Below are 20,940 nucleotides of genomic sequence, written 5' to 3' on the forward strand. Positions count from 1 at the left end.
ACTGCAAACATCGGAAAACAATTAATAATCAATACTTATAAATAAGAAGATGTGGGGTGAGTGCTAATGAGACAACTCTCCATCCAAGTCACAATGTGTAAAAAGTAAACAATTATAGGTCAAAGTACGGCCTATAACATATAGCCTTGGCTCACACCGAACAGCACGCTATAAAGGGCCCCAAAATGACTAGTGTAAAACAATTCTAACAGAAAACCCAACGGAAAAACTTATGAACCACACCAACAAACGACAACCACTGAACAACTGCTCCTGACTTAGGACAGGTGCATACAAATGCATATTTTTAAACGTTTTAACAGGCGCCAACCTTCGCCCTAACCTGAAACAGTAGTGTAACGTTACAACATAAAAAGACACACTATAAAATATCAATTGAAATGGCTTAACTCGATCAAAAAGACATACAAACAAAAACAAGTAAACATACACTGAACGAATAAGTTTGATCTATGACACAATATAAATACAATATTGATAAAAAAAAGATGTAGAAAAATGTCAAAAACACAACTTTAACCTGGGACAAAATGGCGTTAAATAAAGTAACATACAAAAGCAAATTTAAATATAATAATTGTGTTGTTAGAAGTACGGAAAAATTTTTTACAACATAACTAAATTTGTTGTTCACAGTACGAGTCTCACTCGCCTCAACATGGAAAGAAGTTTTCGATGAACATTTTATATTTTCGCGCGGCTCCAGAGGGTGATTGCCCGACTCTGCAAAATTTGAAGCAAGGACCCGTCGGATCAGGAACGTTACATAAGAAGTCTCGTTTAGTAAAAAAACAGGCTCTCTGCACGAAAATGAACACTTGGAACAATATGAGGCGTCCGTGATATGTAACAATTCAAGTTTTCTTTTATATGTATTGAATAATGCAACTGACTGCAACCTCCTTGAATTGTTATAGAGTTTCAACATTAAGTGTGCAAACACTCATTTTATGTACTGTCGAAGTAATTCAGTTCAAAGACATCTGGCATTCTACTGTTAATTTGACTTCACCTTGTCCAATTTCAACACGTTACATGTGCCAATGAAAAAAATAAATAACGTATAGAACGCCAATACAAAAGAGATGGTGTATTAAGGCCCGTAATACACAAGAAAATTAAGTGTTTGAGAACTATTCTTTGCTTTTCACATAGAGAAATACATTAAATGAAGAAATATAATTACATTATATAATGACATCATTATGTGCGCATATTCCACGAAAATGAAAAAAAAACCAAAAACGCTGTTTTAATACAATTTTCCATTCATACTTCTTTTAAGAAACACTTCACAGCCAAAAAAACAACAAATAATGATGCAGAATAAAATTGAGAATGGAAACGGAGAATGTGTCAAAGAGACAACAACCCGACCAAAGAGCTGAAAACAGAAGCTTGTTAAAAGTATTTACATAATCCTGCTAAACTTAAAGGTCATTTTGGTGTGTCCATACTTTTTATTCAAATCTAAATTGCTGTATATTATATTTATGTTCATAAATTAGGCTCAACCTGGTAGTTTTTTCGTTTAAATTGTTTTACATTTGTCATCTCCGGGGCCTTTTATATAGCTTGCAATGCGGTATAGGTTTTGCTCATTGTAGAAGGTGACCTATAGTTGCTAACTTTTACGCCATTTGGTCTCTGGTGGAAAGTTGTCTCATTGGCATAGTACCACATCTTTTTTTTTATTTTGATAAAATAAAAGTTGAAGTAAAACAAAACAAAAATAAAGAAGTTTTATAAAACATACTTTTAAGTTATTTCGTGATGATTTGTTGCCATGATATCTCGTCAAATGTGAAATTTGTATTAAGATTCTGACGACCTTTTATCTTAATCCCATTAGGGTTTTAATTTTGGATTTACAAATACTAGTGTAAACAGTTTCCGGACCAAACATAGAAAGGAGATGCAAGTACCTTCTAAATAATATACCATGCTGTTTGTCTGTATTGGCATCACCTCTCGTGTAGTATTTTTGTGGTGCTTGTATGTTCAATATTTCCACTCGAAAAAGTATGTCATAATATGCAGTATTTGCAATATTAAATTTGTAGACCATTATATTTAATGCTGTCTTCCTAAAGTTTCTGAGAATATTTATAATATTTGAAAGAACTTATGAATTAAACTTTGCAAATACTTATTAATCATCTTTTCTCAAAAATCAGCTGATTTTATATTGTTTTATTACTTTTTGAGGCCAAATGACCAATTCATTTTATATTGCGCCTATTCCGATAACTTTTAGATTTGTCCTGATTTTTTTGTCAAATACGATACAATGTACTCATGGTTTCAATATTTCAACCGAATCGTACAGAAAGTGGCCAACTGAATTTTGAAAGTATTTGATCTGATCTAGGTACTATCATGATGAATACCTTGGCAGTGGATTAACATACGATGTGCAAATACTTATCAGATTAATACATGTTATTTAGCAAAGATAGTTATTTCATAGCTAAATTTACTCTAAAGAGGACATGAATAGGTTGGCCACTCAAACTGTTCATTGATACTGCAACAGTTAAGTATTAAATACATTTTGCGTTGGCTCGTACTTGGCAGTAATTCACTAAGTCAATTGTAACACCATACTTTAAATACAAGTGCAGAATGCAAGTTTTAGCGCACATTATTGAAAATTGAATCCTTTCATTTCAAACATAGAAAAGATCATTTTACCAACATGGTACAAGTTTTATAATAAAGTTTCTATTAAAATGTCAAACATTATATTCCACTGTATTAAGGACATTAAGGATGAATGAGGCTTTCAGACAGTATTACTTACAGAATATCTAATTGAGACAATCACTCAGCTTCCCTTCATATATGAAAACGCTGTCAATATTTGCAAATCAAATTTGAGTTACTTAAGAAAACACATCATGTATTTGATTAAGTGTAAGATAGATGTGAAACTGATTCCGACAATACCAGGGACCTCTCTTGATTACAATGTCGATGTTGTCTTTGCGAACAATTAAAAGACCAGCAAATCATGTCTTGAACACTGCTGTAGTTTCATTACGCTACAATGTATAGTTGATGACAGTTTTGATTGTTTTAAAGCGCTCGCCAAAGGTTCAAGACGAATTGTTTTTTTCATATAAAAAAATGGCATTTCCACAGAAATTTAGTTAATTCCAATATTTCAGTTTTAAAAATCAACTTATCAATTAAAATATAATACACAGTGTACTGAAAGCAATGGAAAAGAGATCGGAGCATAATTGAGATTTATTTATACATGTAAATTCGCATTACATGAATTAAGAAAAGATATCTTTACAGAGTTTGCATGCTTTGAACGATTTTAAATTATTGAGATGTTTAATGTCTGGCCTGATATGGATCACGTGTATCATGCACTTACAAAGTGATAGCTTTTTATTTTTATGACTTTATTATGTAAAAGTATACTCTGCCAGTAAAAGACGCTGCTGCCATATGAGTTTTAAAACAATGCAATTGAAAGCTTGATGAAAACTTGACATTTATGCTGTGATATATTCCCCCGGCAAACATTGACATTACTTCTTGCATTCCATAAGAATCGTTCTTTCATAAAGTGCATTGGATATTATCACAATCAATATGATAATATAATTATTCATAATAACACCGTCCTAAATTAAATTTAGCTGACGAAATTGCAATTTCAGACTTGAGAAGTCAATACATAAATATTGTAGAGCATCAAATCAAAAATACAACAGAACGAAACAATCACAATAGTTTAAGACCAACTTTATTCAGTCTTTATCAATAAACTAATGCATGATGATTATGGCCCGCGTCGAAATTAGACAATTATACATGTTTTCAGTTTAATTGAGGTCTGGAGCTGGCATGTCAGTAACTGCTAGTAGTCCTTTGTTCATTTATGTATCATTGTCATTTTGCTTAGTTTCTTTTGTTACCTATTCCGACATCGGACTCGGACTTCTTTTAAACTGAGTTTTACTGTGCGTATTGCTATGTGTTTCTTTATTCTACGTTGGCTAGAGGTATAGGGGAGGGTTGAGATCTCACAAAACATGTTTAACCCCGCCGCATTTTTGCGCCTGTCCCAAGTCAGGAGCCTCTGGCCTTTGTTAGTCTTGTATGATTTTTAATTTTAGTTTATTTATATGTTTTGGAGTTTAGTGTGACGTCCATTTTCGGGGGCAGCTGAGGACCACCTCCAGGTGCGGGATTTTCTCGCTGCGTTGAAAACCCATTGGTGGCATTCGGCTGTTGTCTGCTCTTTGGTCGGGTTGTTGTCTTCTTTGACATATTCCCCATTTCCATTCCCAATTTTATTTGTTGAAGGAACAAAATCGGGAAATGTGACATCATTAAACCTATTAAGTTCGCTTTATTCTTTATGTGACTGTAATTTAGTGTTTGACGTTGTGCTATCTGCCATATTTGTTTTTCGTTTATTGACAAGCCGTTGGTTTTGTTTTTTGAATTGCTTCACATACCGGGATCTTTAATAGCTACTTAACGTTATGGGTTTCGCTCATTTTTGAACGCCGTACGTTGACCTACAGTTGTTTTCATCCTCGTAATAAGTGACTGGAGGATAATTAATTACAATCATACAACACTTCCTTATTTTTTATGCTGGGCGACAATACACCTCAGAAGGTTCACAGTAGTTATGTATTGGCATTCTTAATTACACAAAACCTTACAAGTTCCATTTCATTTCTTCGTTCTGTAAGTGTTAATTTACAGATATTTATGTTCTGCTGATAAGTGCTTCTACAGCCGACAAGAAAGTCATCAAATATTCTGTCAAAGCTTGTTTATATCGCTATTATCTATTTCTGGAATTTTAAGAATGATTGAAAAGTATTGGATAAGCTGTTTTCTTTGATGGCTAGGTTGTCTCCGTTAACAGTTATGTTTTTGTAATCTTTATAAATTTCCAAATAACCGTCAACTGATATACAATCTCTTATTACCACTCCCCCTCCCCCCGTAATTGTTTAACATGATACTTGAAGACTATACAATTAAACAGTTAAACGCATGTGCATTAGTTTTATTTTGAAGGTCAAAAGTGTTTAAACAAGACAACAGTGTCCGTGTTCCAAAAACTATCCATTTTATACTAAACAACTACAAAAACGGTCTAACAACGGGGCATAAATTGTGTCTTCCTTATAAAAAATTATTAGTGTTGTGAATATGCCAAAGAATAAAAACTAATATATAACTTTTCTATATAACACATCTACATTCGTACTGCATGTCAGGTAAATATTGATTAGGATTACCTTGAAGACAAAACTAATTTTTGTCTTGTTTTTATTCAAGTTTTCCTTTACAGTATCGGAAATTGAAATATGAGAAGACGGGGTAATTTACATGAATTCCCAAAAGGGGATCAGATAATTGTAACTTTCAGAAGGTTGAATTTACACAATGTTTCAAAAGTTTTTATTGGTTATCGATGATTCGTTTTACAACCAAGTTCTTCAACATTCATAAGTATCTGCGGTCATCAGGATCATCTCACGTGAGATTCAAAGCAAACTTTCTAATAAAAAGTTTGGTACAGATTGGCCTATTCCGTTAAAGAAGGTGTTTTACAAGGGTTACGGCGGACGACAGTGTGGACCAAATGTGATAATAAAGAAGGGAAAAATAAAATTAAGGTACAAATCAGTAGAATTGTAAGTTATTTCCTTTAAATGATGATTGCATGGTTACTGCTCTCATGTCAGTAATCTTCCTTGAAGAGCCATTTATTTGTGATGTGAAACCAGCTTTACCAAGAAGATGAGGTTGGGAGAATGAGTCCCGATGCATCCAAGAACGCTGAGTTCACGCCTCTTCCGACACTTGATATTTTTGTATACATGTAAATTATTTCCTATTGGAGAAACGTGCATCTGATTATTAGATAAGGATTATTGATTTTTTTACCTGTTACAAGAGTTACATTGAATCCAGTAAAAATCAAACTAATAATCTTACAGAAAAAGATCAATTTCCTAGAGCAGAGGCCTGTGACCTTTATTCTAATAAAATTTAATAATGAAAATTAAGTTCAAATCTACGGATTTGAAAACGGGAAACTCTCTCTTGAGACCACACTTATGAACATGATTTTTCTTTGCTAAGGTAGCCTTGGTATTTCAATTTCATTAACCAATAATCTGAGAGTTTATATTAACCAGACATTGCTCAGGAAATAAAGATAAATACTCTTCCGCCTTGTTAATCGGGACATGAAACATTGATGTGACAATAACAGTGAGAGAGAACAATTACATATCAACCTTATTAATAGTTTATTGACAACAATCGGCGTGATTAATAGAAATGGTTCAGTTAACATTTGGATGGTTGTCCATCACCGTATCATCAGCTATTAATCTTGTCACATAGGTGATCGTGACGATAAACAGCAGTGTTTTTTCTTTCTTTTTATTATTAAATTTCAGAAAAATTGCTCCTGTGGTGGAAACGAGAAGATATACGGAGTATAAATTGTTTTAGAGCATATAATTTATTTAAAAACCTTTGAATAAAATTTTTCAACTTTGCGAAAATAAAATTTTATAAGTTTTTTTTATTTTGTAGAGAAAATTGCACTTTATTGTTTATTTTCTATATTACAATAATGTATTTACATAATGTAACGTTTTGCTAAGTCATGGGAAATGAGTTTCTTGTAATTATGATGTGAAGGACATAAAATAACCAATACATGCATGCATACTAGTCTAACTTAGCGTCGTCTGTGTACGTCGTCTTTAAATACATTTATTATAAACCCATATAAAATATGATCAACAGAAAATATTTTTTATGGTGATTTTTGATCGAAAACTCTGTCTGCTAATTAACTTTCGGGTTTTACTCGAGAAATTTTCTGATTGTAACCTTGAAAATCAACACAGAAGCATGGAGCACTTGATGTATAAGTGTTTTGAGATGAAAAGGCGACGTTTTTTATGCGTTTCCATATGTTACTTACACTTTGTCATAAAATGTGATAAATGATTTGGTGTATCATTTTTTTTCTTTAAGAATCAATTAATACTTTCTACATTTCACGTTTGTGTACTTTTACTTTCATCACGGTATCCACTCGCACTTCCGCAGTGTGGTTGCCGAAGAAAGTCCATGTAGTCTACACGTGTTTAATAGTAAAACGTATCCATTCAAGTATATAAAACACATTGAAGTTTTTAAAAATTTGAAGTATTATATGACCACTTTTGTATCTCTAAAAGGTTTGATATCTTAATTCTTTCGTTTTGTGAAAATTGCTGCTTTTCAATAAGATAACACTTATTTAATTCATCCCTTCTAGATTATTGGTGTAAATAAGAGTAACTTAAACGTGTCTATTAACATGATTAAAATGGAAAGCAGGAAAAGTCATATGAACCTAAAATGTTACAGTGTAACAACAACGGCTGGTCGCTCACAATTTCCTTTTTATATTAATAGTAATACATTCAAACAGATAGATGATGAATTCAAAGTTTCAATATGACAGCCTAATTTATTCATTGAAGCTAATTTATTTCATGCCAGATTAAAGAGATAATACCAGACTTGATTATAGTGATTATTGCTGATTTTGAGAAAATAGAATATTTTTACAAATTAAATTGCAATGTCAAAGGTCACAATATGGTGTAAAAGAAATTAGACATTAAGTTATTTATGACATTGTAATTTGAAATTTTCACAACTAAATAAAAATGCGATTTGTCATGTTCAGAAGATAAAACTTCATTAGTTTTAAGAAGTAAAGTTAAGATCACATTACAGAAAGATCTATTTTTGTGGTCTGGTGCGTTCATAAGTTTTTGGTTCAGCAGCTGTCTTGTCACAGTTTTACATGTTTTGGCTTTTCAAAGTTTTAGCTATTCTTAAAAATCAACAAAGCGCTGACAACTAAAATCCGTACTTGCCTTGTATTATCATTAGCCAAATACCAGAGACTCAAAAAGAAAAAAAAAGAGAATAAAATATAAACAACATTCCTTAAAACACTTCACATTAGACTTAGATGGAGCAATACTAACCCCACCAAAGTCGTGGATGAAAACGTAGTACTAAACATCTCTAGACAGTTGAGACAATAAACGTCTGGCTAAATTGTTTAATAACTTAAGAAGAAATATATAAGGAGATTTCAAATTTACATCTGTCACCATGATATTTTATTCCTCTCGAAATCGTGCTTCCTGTAGATCCGACCACTACGAATTATTTACAGTTCAAAGTCTAGGTGTTCGATAAAAAATATACCATTTATAATCAGTCATCTTTTAAATCGTGAAATCCATGATGTCATCATATACAATTTATTGTAAAGTTGTACAGCTCAAAGCAAAAGTCGTGTCTATGAAAGACTTATAGAAAGCTTAGCAACTTGTTTCATCTGACATAATGGACGGTTGTTGAAAACATCCATTATTTAATGCTATTAATGCCTTGGAGTTATTAAGTCGGGTGAACAACGTTCATTTGGTGATGCGTAATAAAAATAAGGATATGTGGAATGATTGCGAATGAGACAACTATCCACCAGAGACCAAAGGATAAGGATGTAAACAACTATAGGTCACTGTACTACCTTCAACAATGAGCAAAACCCATACCGTATACTAACAAACATTGTTTATTTGACGAACTCGCTCTATCGTTTATCATATTACGATAACCAATCTACGAAGCGTATGGTAATCCTTTTTTTTCCCTCACTTTCATGAATCTTTAAAAAAAAAAAAGGATCAAGATTATCTACACATATTTTTATATTTTTGGATTTTCAGAAATGTGGACGCGCGTTTCGTCAACATAAGACTCATCAGTGACGCTGCAAAAAATATTAACATATGGGAGTAAATTGATTTGTAGATCATTTATGTAAGAAGGTGTGCAAAATGAAAACAACACTTTTAAAATTGTAGGCGTCAGAAGCGCTTTTCCAGATTTGAACGCACAAAGCGAATGATGTATAAGTACCCACACACGTGAAGAGTTGTATGACCATAAAGGACAAAACAAATTGAATAAGGGCCAAATACAATTTAAATCTAAGGTCAATTTTGCTTGAGGGAGTTGAAACCTAAGTTTCGTAATAATTTCAAAATTTATCAATGGATAATGTAAGAAAGGTATGTCATAAATCAAGTACCGAAGCACTGACTACTGCTGAGTTGTTATGATTGGGGACTAAAAGTCTACCAACACAGGTATCGACTTAGTGCTAGAAAATGAAATCAAAATATTTAAAATATTATGAGTCCGAAGCGATTTTTCTTAATTACCCTTTTCAGGAACGCTAAAAGAAAAAAAAACCATAGATTTAAAGATGTATAAGTACCGAAAACACGTGGATTAGCAATACGAAAGAACGAATTACAAATTTATGATTCCACCAATGTAATACGATTACAGTAACGATATTGAAGGCAAGCAGTAGCTTGTTCGCTCTCAACAAAAACACTTATTCCCTAGTCTTAATAATATCTTGGTTAAAAATATTTTACTAAATGTACGATCAGATTCAGCTTACTGATATGAATTGACTTAAATCAATAATACATGATATAAATGTACGGAAGTGGAAGATTAAGTCCGGATGAATCATTTCCGGAAAATTTTAAGCAGACATGACATGGATTAGTCCGAGAGAGAAAAAAAAACTAATTCAAGAGACGTTTTCACAAGAACATCCATTTCATTTCAACTCCTTATTAACATATTTGATTTGTAATGAGATAGTACGTTTAACCATGAACAAACGTAATTGTAACAGTGTCATAATCTTACAAAACATGTGCTTAATGTTACATACAAATACAATGGTTATATAGACTAAGCATTTCACATAACTGCACGTTTTCCCCCTCAAAACCAAGCCTAATTCTTAATCGGAATTAAGGTAAATAACTCTTATTGGCTCCTTTAGTATATTTATTTTTACTGTAACTTACATACATGTATATAATCACGATCAAAAATCGCTAAACATGAATTAAAAATGCAGTAGAGATGAATACATATTGAAGTACAAAAACTTAAATCAACTAGAAAATGGAGAATATTGAATCGGGACAGACATTTTGCTTGGCAATAGGCCACCTACGGACCTCTCAAAAAGTGTTGAAATTTCTTAACGTGAAGAGAGTGTGGCTCTCTCTCTTCACGAGGCATCGGATTTAACGTCCCCATTCTGACCGGACGTGGCTTTGAAGAAGTATAAAGTGACCATAATTCTATTCCCTAGCCTTTGGGACAATAGGTCATAGGGCCCTGCAAACTAGAAATACTCATTCACACATAAGATATTCTTAAAGTGTTTTTTTTTTTAATTTAACGAATGATTTAAAAAGGTGTTATTTTCACATTTTGATTTCTTCGCGTTGTACAGGCATTTTTCCATAAGTTGAATATAATATAAGATTTTTAATTTTAGCTGCAATTTAGTTTTTTGAGAGTCAAAACCTTTTGTTTTTTCGCATTGGGATGTATAAGTATTAAGTTAAGAGATTTGTTATTATCTTTTACATCGTTTAGATTGATTACTAAAAGTATGTTGGTACGTGTTTACTATTGCTTTTGGGGATTTCGATGCTTCAGTGCTGTCACTAACATAGGCGTGGGCTATCAATATCTACACTTGGGGCAGAATCGAGTAAAAGTCGTTGTTTGACTTGAAAATACTGACTTGAGCATATTAATTACTAAAACATGTTTACTTGTTTACGTGTGTTGATGTTGAGATATTTACGCCACAATATCTATGGAAGTGATGGCGTTGTGATCACAAATTCACCAAAAGCAAAACTCAAACATATGCCTGTATACATTTGTACAGTTTATGTTAGTTAATTTTGTAAACGCTTTCCACAATCATGACAATTTCGTAATTGGATACTAAAATATTACAATGCAAAACAAGAAATGTTTTTGACAGCTGTTCAATAGAAATTTAAAGTTTAAATTCTGATAATTACGGATTTTGTTTTGAACTCATTTTAAAAAAGTCAGGCTTTCAAAAGTTGAATAGTTTAATGTTACTGTTACATTTGACTAACACATTTGTTGTTAAATACTTCGTTCCCTTGTTCATTTCATACCTTGTCCGCGAATTAACAAACCTTTAAGTCTTACGTCATTTAAGCAACTATTAACAAATGATTTAGCCTGACGCTCTCAGAACTACTTTTGTTCACACCATAATATAGATTAGCATAAAATGAAAAGATTTCGTATACATTGTGTATCGTCTTGTTCAATTTTCATTCATATTTTTACATAGTGACTGCGTTTGTTTCCGAACTGATTAAAAATATATTTAGAATTTTCGGTTAATTGATTGCAAATAAGCTGTCCTAGAAAAAATCCTGAATATTGAATAGCTTAAGAATTATGTATTTAAATCTGCACTAAACAATTGAAAATCTATAAGGTAAAGAAAGAAAAAATACATATACGCTAGTTCAGCGAGTTCTTAACTTTTATTAAATGTCAATATGTAACTGCTGTTTGAAGTATACATCCTTAAATTACAAAAGTATAATTTATATTAGTTATACTTGTAACATTACTACAGATTTTGTATTTATAAGACAATTTAAAATTATACTTTTAGCATATTTAAATGTGAAAAAACGTAAGACTTGCACCTTCAAATAGTTTAAACTCGTTAGTATATTGTCTTATTGATTTCGGTTTTTGATTTATCTTTAATATTACTGTTTCAATATCTTTTACCTGCTATTTACAAATGTTTTCAGTTTGGGAACATTATAAATGCTATCCAACAGAATGACAAATTATTGGACTTTGTATTTTCCGTTGGCTGATAACTGTGATATTCAACATTTACACACGAACAACGTTGAATAAACTTATAATTGGAACATTTCAACACAACCGCCAGTTATCATGGTTATACAATTTCATTTTCTACGAGAAATTTTCTGCAGTGTGAAATTAGCAGCTTCAGCATACAGAGCGTAAATCAAAGATAAAAAAATACAGTGTAATTCACAAATGATTACTCGTAAGCTGGAGATAGCGTTTCCACGGTATATGCATTTCGATTAAAAATCATCGAAAATCTTTAAATCATGAAGTAATTTGAGGAATACTCATTTAGAGAAATATTCATTGGTTTTACTTTTTGGTAAATGAATATATAATACTAAATAGAAACGCATCACCATAAAGTCATCAATAATTGTCTTGCGCTATTTGCAATAAAATTAGAGACTGTCTTTCAGTCTTAATAAATGAAATGATTTATTTTTCTATTTCATAGAAGCATGCGCACCAAATCCTTTAAAATTGATATGATATAGCTTGACGATGTCGAAGATCAGATAGACATGTTAGAGGTATGAAAACAGTGTATGTCATCATGCGAGGGACATATTAAGTATCGATATACACATGATCGTCGAGATTTTATAAGGATAATACTTTTTATTAATGATTCAATCGGTAAAATATCAGCAATTAAAATAAAACGTTCTACTTTGTAACCCTTGCATAAAGATGGTCAGATACTAGTATTTATTTCAGGTTTTTTTTTTGCAAATAACAGTTTACTTGTCCTATTAACCAAAGATACAAATTTGTCTAGACTATTTATGTGACTTGAAAGTGATGCTAATAAACTGTTTGCGCCTATGGGAATAAAATTAAGAGCTCACTAAATCCCTTACAGATTCATCTTCTGGTAAAAGTATGCAAATTGGTGATTAAATGAACAGCCAGAGCCATTTAATGAAATCAATGCAATTCATCTTCATCCCGAGCAGATCACCAGTAGTATGTTGTTTTGAAGAGTCGGAATATATTATAAAAGATCGTTCGTCACTTTTATGGGAGTTTGACTAAATTACAAAAGATCGTTCGTGACTTTTGTTCTTGAATAAAACTGTATATAATAATCATAGAAATAATGCATTATCAATAAGACAGTTAGACCTTATTCGCTTCTTTTATCCGCTATTAAAACACTTTGTCGTGTGTCACATTTTTTTTTTTTGTTTTTTTTTTTTTTACTATAATAAATTAACTTTCTTAGCAATACAATGGTTTTCGATGAGTTTTGGATGTCCTTGATTTAAATATGTATGCAAATTCAGTTAACGCATAACAATTAGTGAATTTACATTTTAATTATTTCTATAAATTACATACTTTTGCGCCTGATGTATATACAAGTTGATTTTGCACAAGGTCATGTTTTTCTCTGACTGTTAATGACGTCTTTATACTAAATACATTGGATATTGGATGTGTACTGATTGATATTTTAGTCTTAGATGCAAGAGTTTTTTTATTATAATAGTTATTGAATTTGAACTAGCTGTCAGTAACTGCGAGTACTCTCAGATCTGTACTAAGTGTCTTTTTGTTGTGGGAATGTATAAGTACCAGGCAACGTCCACTCTGTGTTTTTGTTAGATGTGTTTTTGCTTTGTATCTATCTGATGCTTCGTTGTCAATACCAATGCTGTCAGACTTGACGTGAGTGTACCGTCCACTTATTAGTCAGTACTTCGTTAATGGCATGATCAAATACCCATGTTGATTGTAAATTATTAGTATGTACCCTGCAGTTGCAACTTCCAATAGCAATGACGACATTAAACCGATTCCTTCATTTATGTTATTTTCGTTTCGATACTACACAATGAACGACAAAATTATTTTATATCTAACGTCACAGTACCCAAATTGCACCGAGTACCCAAATTGCACCTACTGAACAAAAATAGCTGCGGAAATCTTACAAGTTTTATTTGAGACTAAACAATTTGTATTTGTATGATTTGACATTATACACATATTTCAGCATACGTAAATACATTTAAATATGAACAAAACGTCCACAGTATATCTCAACAGATAAAGTGTTTATTGTAAAAGTAAAATCTACGGAAACGTCGCCATCCGACGTTAACAAAAGGTCACCTTTTAAAAATGAGCAAATAAAATATGTTATAAGCATCCATTTCTTAAAAAAAGAATAGTAAGCATGGACCAATGTCAAATTATTCTAAATATTTGAAGAAATAGAACAAAACATCTGTTATACGATTTTTAAGGATGTGAATTTGAGCGTGGATGCAATTTGGATACTCCCCATTACAGAATCATGGATCGTTTGGAGGTCAATTCAGACCTATTTTTCTATGATTCAATATGGATTCAAAATTAAATCGGTGTAACTATAAAGTAAATAAGGATACATCTACAAAATAAACCCAGAATGGAAACTTTTGTTTGGAGCATAAAAAAACGTAGGTGAAAAAACTGTCAAATTAGGTGCAATTTGGGTACCCTCACGTTACCTGTGTGACGTCAAACGCGCGATTCTACGCCAGTACTTAAAACCTTCCATCCTTTATGAGTGGATTTTACATAGATAATTAAAATCGTATAATAAAAAAGCAAAATGAGGATGTTAAATTTGATGTATGCCTTTTTGTGCTTCTTTGTTACATTTGTTTGTTTTTATAGTGATTAAGATGATAACACAGTCAATGTCGACTGTTGTACCCCTATTTTTGACATTTTTACCTATTGTGTCTGTTTGTTTTGTTCACGCATCGTTGTCAATATAATGGAATTTGATGCGACTGTCATACAAGTGAAAGGTTTAGCTAGCTATAAAACCAGGTTCAATCCACCATTTTCTACATATTAAGAAAATGCCTGTACCAAGTCAGGAACATGCCAGTTGTTGTCCATTCGTTTGATGTGTTTGAGCTTTTGATTTTGCCATTAGATTAGGGACTTTCCTTTTTGAATTTTCCTCGGAGTTCAGTATTTTTGTGATTTTACTTTTTATGTATTTTATAAACCATTGGTCGAGAACATAATTTCAGAAATAAGGATCATGTAAGTCAATGATTTATTTCAACTTTTCACCACCACCAATTGTCTATCTGCAGTGAAATTCGACATAGGTACCGTTAATATTGTGGAATACGGTATATAACGTCTCATTAGTGCATATCCAGAAATCAACGCCACTTTGCTTATTTGAATATTATACTAAAGAAATCGGATACGGGTCACGGAAATTATATTGAAATGATAGGGAATTTTGGAAAAAATGCCTGTTTTAACTTTAATTTAAGTGATAGACAGGTTGCCGGGACAGAAAATAGATATACACAACAATATACACCATTTAAACGAAACATAATGACTGTCGTTGCAAAAATCAAGGTTCCTGAGCTATTTTAAAAATCGAAGCGAGAGGCTTTTAACATTGCAGTATAAAATACAGGTTAAAATGGCTGAAACGTCAAATTTCTAAACTTCGTGTTGAAAATTGGCTAACAAGGTCATTACAAAAATAGGTTGCCGGGATGAAACTTGAAACTTGAATGTCTAAAGAATAAGCAAGTCACGGCCAAACCTTGTATGTGTATTCGTTGAACTCTAGGTTCCCACGTTAAGTTAAAATGCCCCTATTTCAAGAAGAATAAAATCACGATAACACGAAAAATTCACTAAATTCGCGTTCATTGTTTTGATTTTGACCGCCTGACAACTTTACGGAAATATCAGAGTGATTATAAACAAGAACTCTGTGACGGGCAACTTATAATATCCGTGTTTTAAAGATTTTAATGATATCAAGCCAGTCCAGTTCAAACTATTATCACGTGGTACAATTCTCATTTACATATTATGAATATTAATTAGCAAAAGTACTACTAATTTCTGGCTATGGGTTGTTTTTTTGACATATGTTGAAGCTGTTTTGGCAAATTGGTGTTGATGACAGATCTTTGAAGGTGGCTGATTGTATTCACTTTTTTCGAGATGTAATTAAAAGACCTTGACATATTGTATAAAACATGTATGTATTTGAAGATCGCTTGTTTGTCTCTAGATTTCTTTTGTGTTTTGTCTTATTAACGTATACCCATATTTCCTGTTATATACATTTCTTTCTATGACTTAAAAAAAAACAAGTGTTAGAAAAATTATACACATAATGACATCTTTCTTAAATAATTTCCGTGATCTTTAAAATGAGTAAAAGTCACATTTATGTAGTCGATAAACTTGTAACTACATTGTACCTGGTAAACCTAATTTATACATTGTCTTATTGATTTTATTTATGAACCTAAAACATGTAGAATTACTGACATTTTTGCAATTTTTGTATGTTCACTGCTCCATGTCAACATGAATGTATCCTTGCACTGAAACATATGTGAGCACTAGCAGTACATTTTATTGGATAAAATTAACGACGACTTCTGTAAAATGAGTTTTATGAAGTCATACTTTACGGATTGTTTTTGTTCAGTATAACAGATACATAAATGTTAACTAGCTATAGTGAATATCAATTTAAAATAACTTAATACATGACATTCCGGTAACAAAATTTACATATAATAGTGTCCAGTTCAACCAAATCACAAGTTTAAAATGTATCTTTTTTCTTGTACAACTACCGATAAAAGCACAATTCGAAGCTCTTGAAACTTGAATTTTACAATATTTTTACATTTATATAATAATAGTATTTTTTTAATACATAAAAATGATGAGAGTGGTCCAAAAGATGTTGCAAATATATCTGTAGTAGAAAAACAAACTAAATATAAAAAAACTACCGAATGTCAGTGAGCAAATTTGGTTTAGTTTTAATTTATCAGCACATTGTCTTTCCAAAATGTACGTAATAAATAAGTTTTAAGGCCGAAACACTTGATCAGTAGGCGGATAACATGTTAAATTTAATTTTAATAATTTATAAAGAGGTAATAATTGGAAAATCATTAGATTTTGAATTCATTAATTGAAATAAGTTTGTTTTTGTTTTTCTATCACATATTGTTTGTTTGTTTGTGTTCGTTTTTGGGAAAAGTAGGGGGACTTAATTGTTATATGGGTTGTAGTTCCGTTACATTTACGGTTTACTGTGCAGTTGAAACTTGTAAAGCAATCTGATAAATTCGATTTGAAGTACATAATTTGAATTCTGCACCTGGTTTGCTTTGACGTAATTTCTAGGTACACGTGGTATGTTCTTTCATCCAAAATATCCGGAGGCCCGTAAAAAAAAATAGAAGTTTAAATCTTCTTACTGGTTCAAACATTAGCATCTGTATATCAGAACGAAATATGTATCAGATCGAAAACATAAAAGTAAACTACATTTAAATGATAGTTACTAAGTGTAAAATTTTGTTTAAACTATTTCCTAAAATCACATCAAGGCGAAAACAAAACAAAGACATATACTGTTAAAAAGTTAACTAACTCATTTCAAAGAGTATAGAAAAGTACACAATGTTTGCAGTTTCCATCAGCGTTTTGTTAGAGTTCACATATCGTTTAAGTGATTAATAACCACAACTTCTGAATAAAACAATCATTTTACAATCATTTTTGTTAATACTTTTTAACGTTTTTGTCATCGAGTGATTTTCTTCTCAAACGTGAAGTCCTGTTTCATATTAGTAGAAAGAAACTCACAGTAAAGAAAGAATTCTACTAAATATGTAATATGTACATTTACTTTACATCAATTTACATACTTAAAGAATTTCTATAGCGAGATAGTCAGTATTTATACAGCACTCAAAGAATAAAATTGAAAAGGGAATTACAATAATTGAGATAAAATGTTAGGTTATTCTTAAGCGAATTGTAACTTTCATGTAGATGAAAATGGTAGTTATCGTAAAAGAATGAGGATCATTAGACACACTCCCGCAAGTACGTTATTCTAGAAAAGTATTTTATACAAAATATGATGGAGATAGAGTCATATATTGTAACTATAAAAAATAGTCTTTCCTACACGGCCCATTTATTTAGATTTTATAACAGATAGTTCACGGTCATTATATTCCTCACATCTTGTTATAATTAAAAAGGCAGAAAATAGCACCATGAGCAGTACTATCAAGAAAGTGACAGACTTCTAAAAGTATTACATTTAGTAAGCGAAACGAACTATTAAAAGAAGTATAATTACAACACTAAGTATTTGAAGACAAATCATGTTTGTTAATAACACGACTATTCCTATTTCGTCCGTATATGCAGACTTATATGTAAAACCAATTCAAACGAAAGTTAAAATAAAGATTTGTTTTAATGTTTCTGCCTATTCTGCAGAAAAACATAATATATGCAGTAACCTTTGCGAATTTGTCTTCAAAATATATTTTAAAATGCCAAGATGATTATTTAGGGGAAAAAATCTTCAGATGATACTCGTTGTGTGTTTAGCCACAAAAAAGAATAACAAAAGCAGCTACAAATAAACTTATCATAGATGCCAGACTTAAAATTTTGTAAACGCCAGACGCGCGTTTCGTCTACAAAAAGACTCACCAGTGACGCTCAATTTCAAAAAGTTGAAAAGGCCAATATAGTACAAAGTTTAAGAGAATTAAGACATAAAATTCTGAAAGGTTTTGCTAAATTTAGCTTAGGTAATCTATTCCTGGGGTAGAAAATCCTTAGTATTTCGAAAAATTAAAAGTTTTATAAGCAGTTTTATAATTATGACACCAGACACATTACCAAGCATTCAGTATAGGACAAAACCGATTACGACTTTACGTTAAAAAGAGTAGTCAGAAAGGTCTAACGCTTCAGGTCTAAACAATACATAAAAACAGCATGAACATATTTCCACCTGGTTTAGACTATAAAATTGGAGTAAAACAAGTAGATAAAATAAACAAGTAATAACTATATATGGTATTAAGAGCACCTGACATTACCCCCAAACCTCCCCTGGTTTTGTTGGGGTTCGTGAAGTCTTGAGTCTTTTATGTTGTGTTTTGTAGATTGTTGTTTGTCTTTCGGTCGTTTTATCCATGACGTTGTCAGTTCGTTTACGTGTCTTACATCTCTTGTTTATAAGATAAAAAATGAATAATTATAAATATATTAATAAGGATATGTGGTATGATTGCCAATGAGACAACTATCCACCATAGTAAAAATGACGTTGATTTTTTAAGCATCTATAGGTAATCATACGGACTTCAACAATGAGCAAAACCCATGCGGTATTGTTAGCCATTAGCAGGCCCAGACATGACAAAATGTAAAACAATTCAAACGAGGAAACCAGTGGCATGATTTGACAGACAGCAACCAACTACAACGACTTAATTGTAGGCTCCTGACTTGGGACAGACGCATAAAGAATGTGGCAGGGTTAAACATGCTTGTGAGAGTACTCTTCTCTACCTTATCTGAGACAGTGATGTAGCAACAAAACCTAAAAACAAACTGTAGAAATCCGTAAAAAAGGCTTAATTCCCAAGATTGATACAGAGCACAAACAAAAAAAAACTAAAAAAAGATTAAAGGTACCGAACAAAGAGTACTCGCAATTACTGTAAGCTAGTACAAAGTTTAACCCAATTTCAACTAATAAAAAATCATGATCTTCCAGACCAAAGTTTGTTTTAAATTAATTTTAGCAACGTTATATAAATATCAAGAGAACAAGTCTAAAAAGATAATAAAACAGGATCAAATCCAAGTACATTCACAATGTCCTAAATATGCATTAAAAAATAAAAGACATAAATCTAGCTACTTGTATTGGAAGGAATCAAAGTTTTCTTACCTTTCTATACATAATGCTACAAGTGTCAACACGGACACATATAGGGACATTACAAGTACAGATCGCTGTATTTTACACATAGCTTCCCCAAGTATCCATCCACGGTCTAACATAAACTGGACTATCTCAGGAATTCCAAAAATCATAATAATTGAGTCAGCAACGGCCAGGTTTACAATCAGCATGTTTGTCAATGATTTCCTCATTTTCTTATCATGAAATATAACAAAGATGACCAGTATGTTACCTACGATGCCAATGATCCCAATTAAAAAGAAGGCAATGGTAAAACTAATGATATATCCAAGCTGTACCTCTCCTATCTTGCCATTACTCGCATTAATGTTCTGTGCATCTGACCATTCAAATTGTCCTTCTATACCGGTCTCCATAATTGAAGACATCTTTTCTTCATTAAATATAGTATAGTTTACGTTGTTCATTGTCTAAATGGTTTTATAAACTTTTAAAAAGAAGTTGAGTGGTAAATATTTTTTAATCGACAACCTGCAGAGGAAGTATAACTATAATAGCACTGTTGAAGTTGTAACGAGTTTTATTTGTCCAGTGTTAGAAGATCAATAAAAGCGACAGCTCTTTAAGGCAGTTTAAATGTAGAATTCTGCGTCAGATTGTTCATATATATATTCATGTTTCTTGTATATATTAATTGAGAAATTGAATCTCATACGCTTTAATCTTCACAACTAAATATGTTTTTGTTTTTGTTTTACTAACTATAACATAATTTACATTATAAATAATTCAATATAATTAATTTGAACAAAATTAGTTTCTGGAAGAAAATTTTACAAATCAAACAAGTAATTATTATCATTGTGTTGATAAGCATTCCCTAGGTAAACGATTAGATCACACGAATCCTCTTTCGCATATCTAGAGGTTAATAATCACATTTATCAATCGGATTTCATATTACTTAAGGAAATACAAATCGGTTTATTGAGCGTAATGGATTATTGAAATGGAATTGTAATTCTTGAGTATAATGGAAAATATGACACTCAATCCCCGAATGAAAGTAGGAAAATAAATACTGAACTGAAACATGTCATTGAACTGATCTGGAGATTTCATATATAGATGGAAGTATACTACTGCCATACCCAAAGATCTGGTAATTATATTGATAGTATCATTCCCTTTTTCGACATTGATCAGCAATTAAACAAGTAATGGGAGGATGCTATTTTATTCTCCTAAAACAAAATTCGGACACCCAGAAAAAACAAATAAAACAAACAAAAAATCATTTTCATGTTCAG

The 20,940-nt window shown here is 31.6% G+C and overlaps 1 protein-coding gene across 1 annotated transcript in view; it reads right to left on the bottom strand.

Moving 5' to 3' along the window:
- LOC127734313 (neuropeptide receptor 15-like) overlaps positions 1 to 20,160 on the bottom strand; it is a 28,176-nt gene extending 8,016 nt beyond the window's left edge. Inside the window, exon 1 of the mRNA XM_052244137.1 lies at positions 19,655 to 20,160. Coding sequence (XP_052100097.1) covers positions 19,655 to 20,097 — 443 coding nt within the window. The 5' untranslated portion in view covers positions 20,098 to 20,160. The remainder of the gene's footprint in view (positions 1 to 19,654) is intronic.
- Between the last annotated feature and the right edge of the window lie 780 nt (positions 20,161 to 20,940).

Source organism: Mytilus californianus, unplaced genomic scaffold (genome assembly GCF_021869535.1).
Source record: "Mytilus californianus isolate M0D057914Y unplaced genomic scaffold, xbMytCali1.0.p SCAF_3, whole genome shotgun sequence".
Taxonomy (NCBI): Eukaryota; Metazoa; Mollusca; class Bivalvia; order Mytilida; family Mytilidae; genus Mytilus; species Mytilus californianus.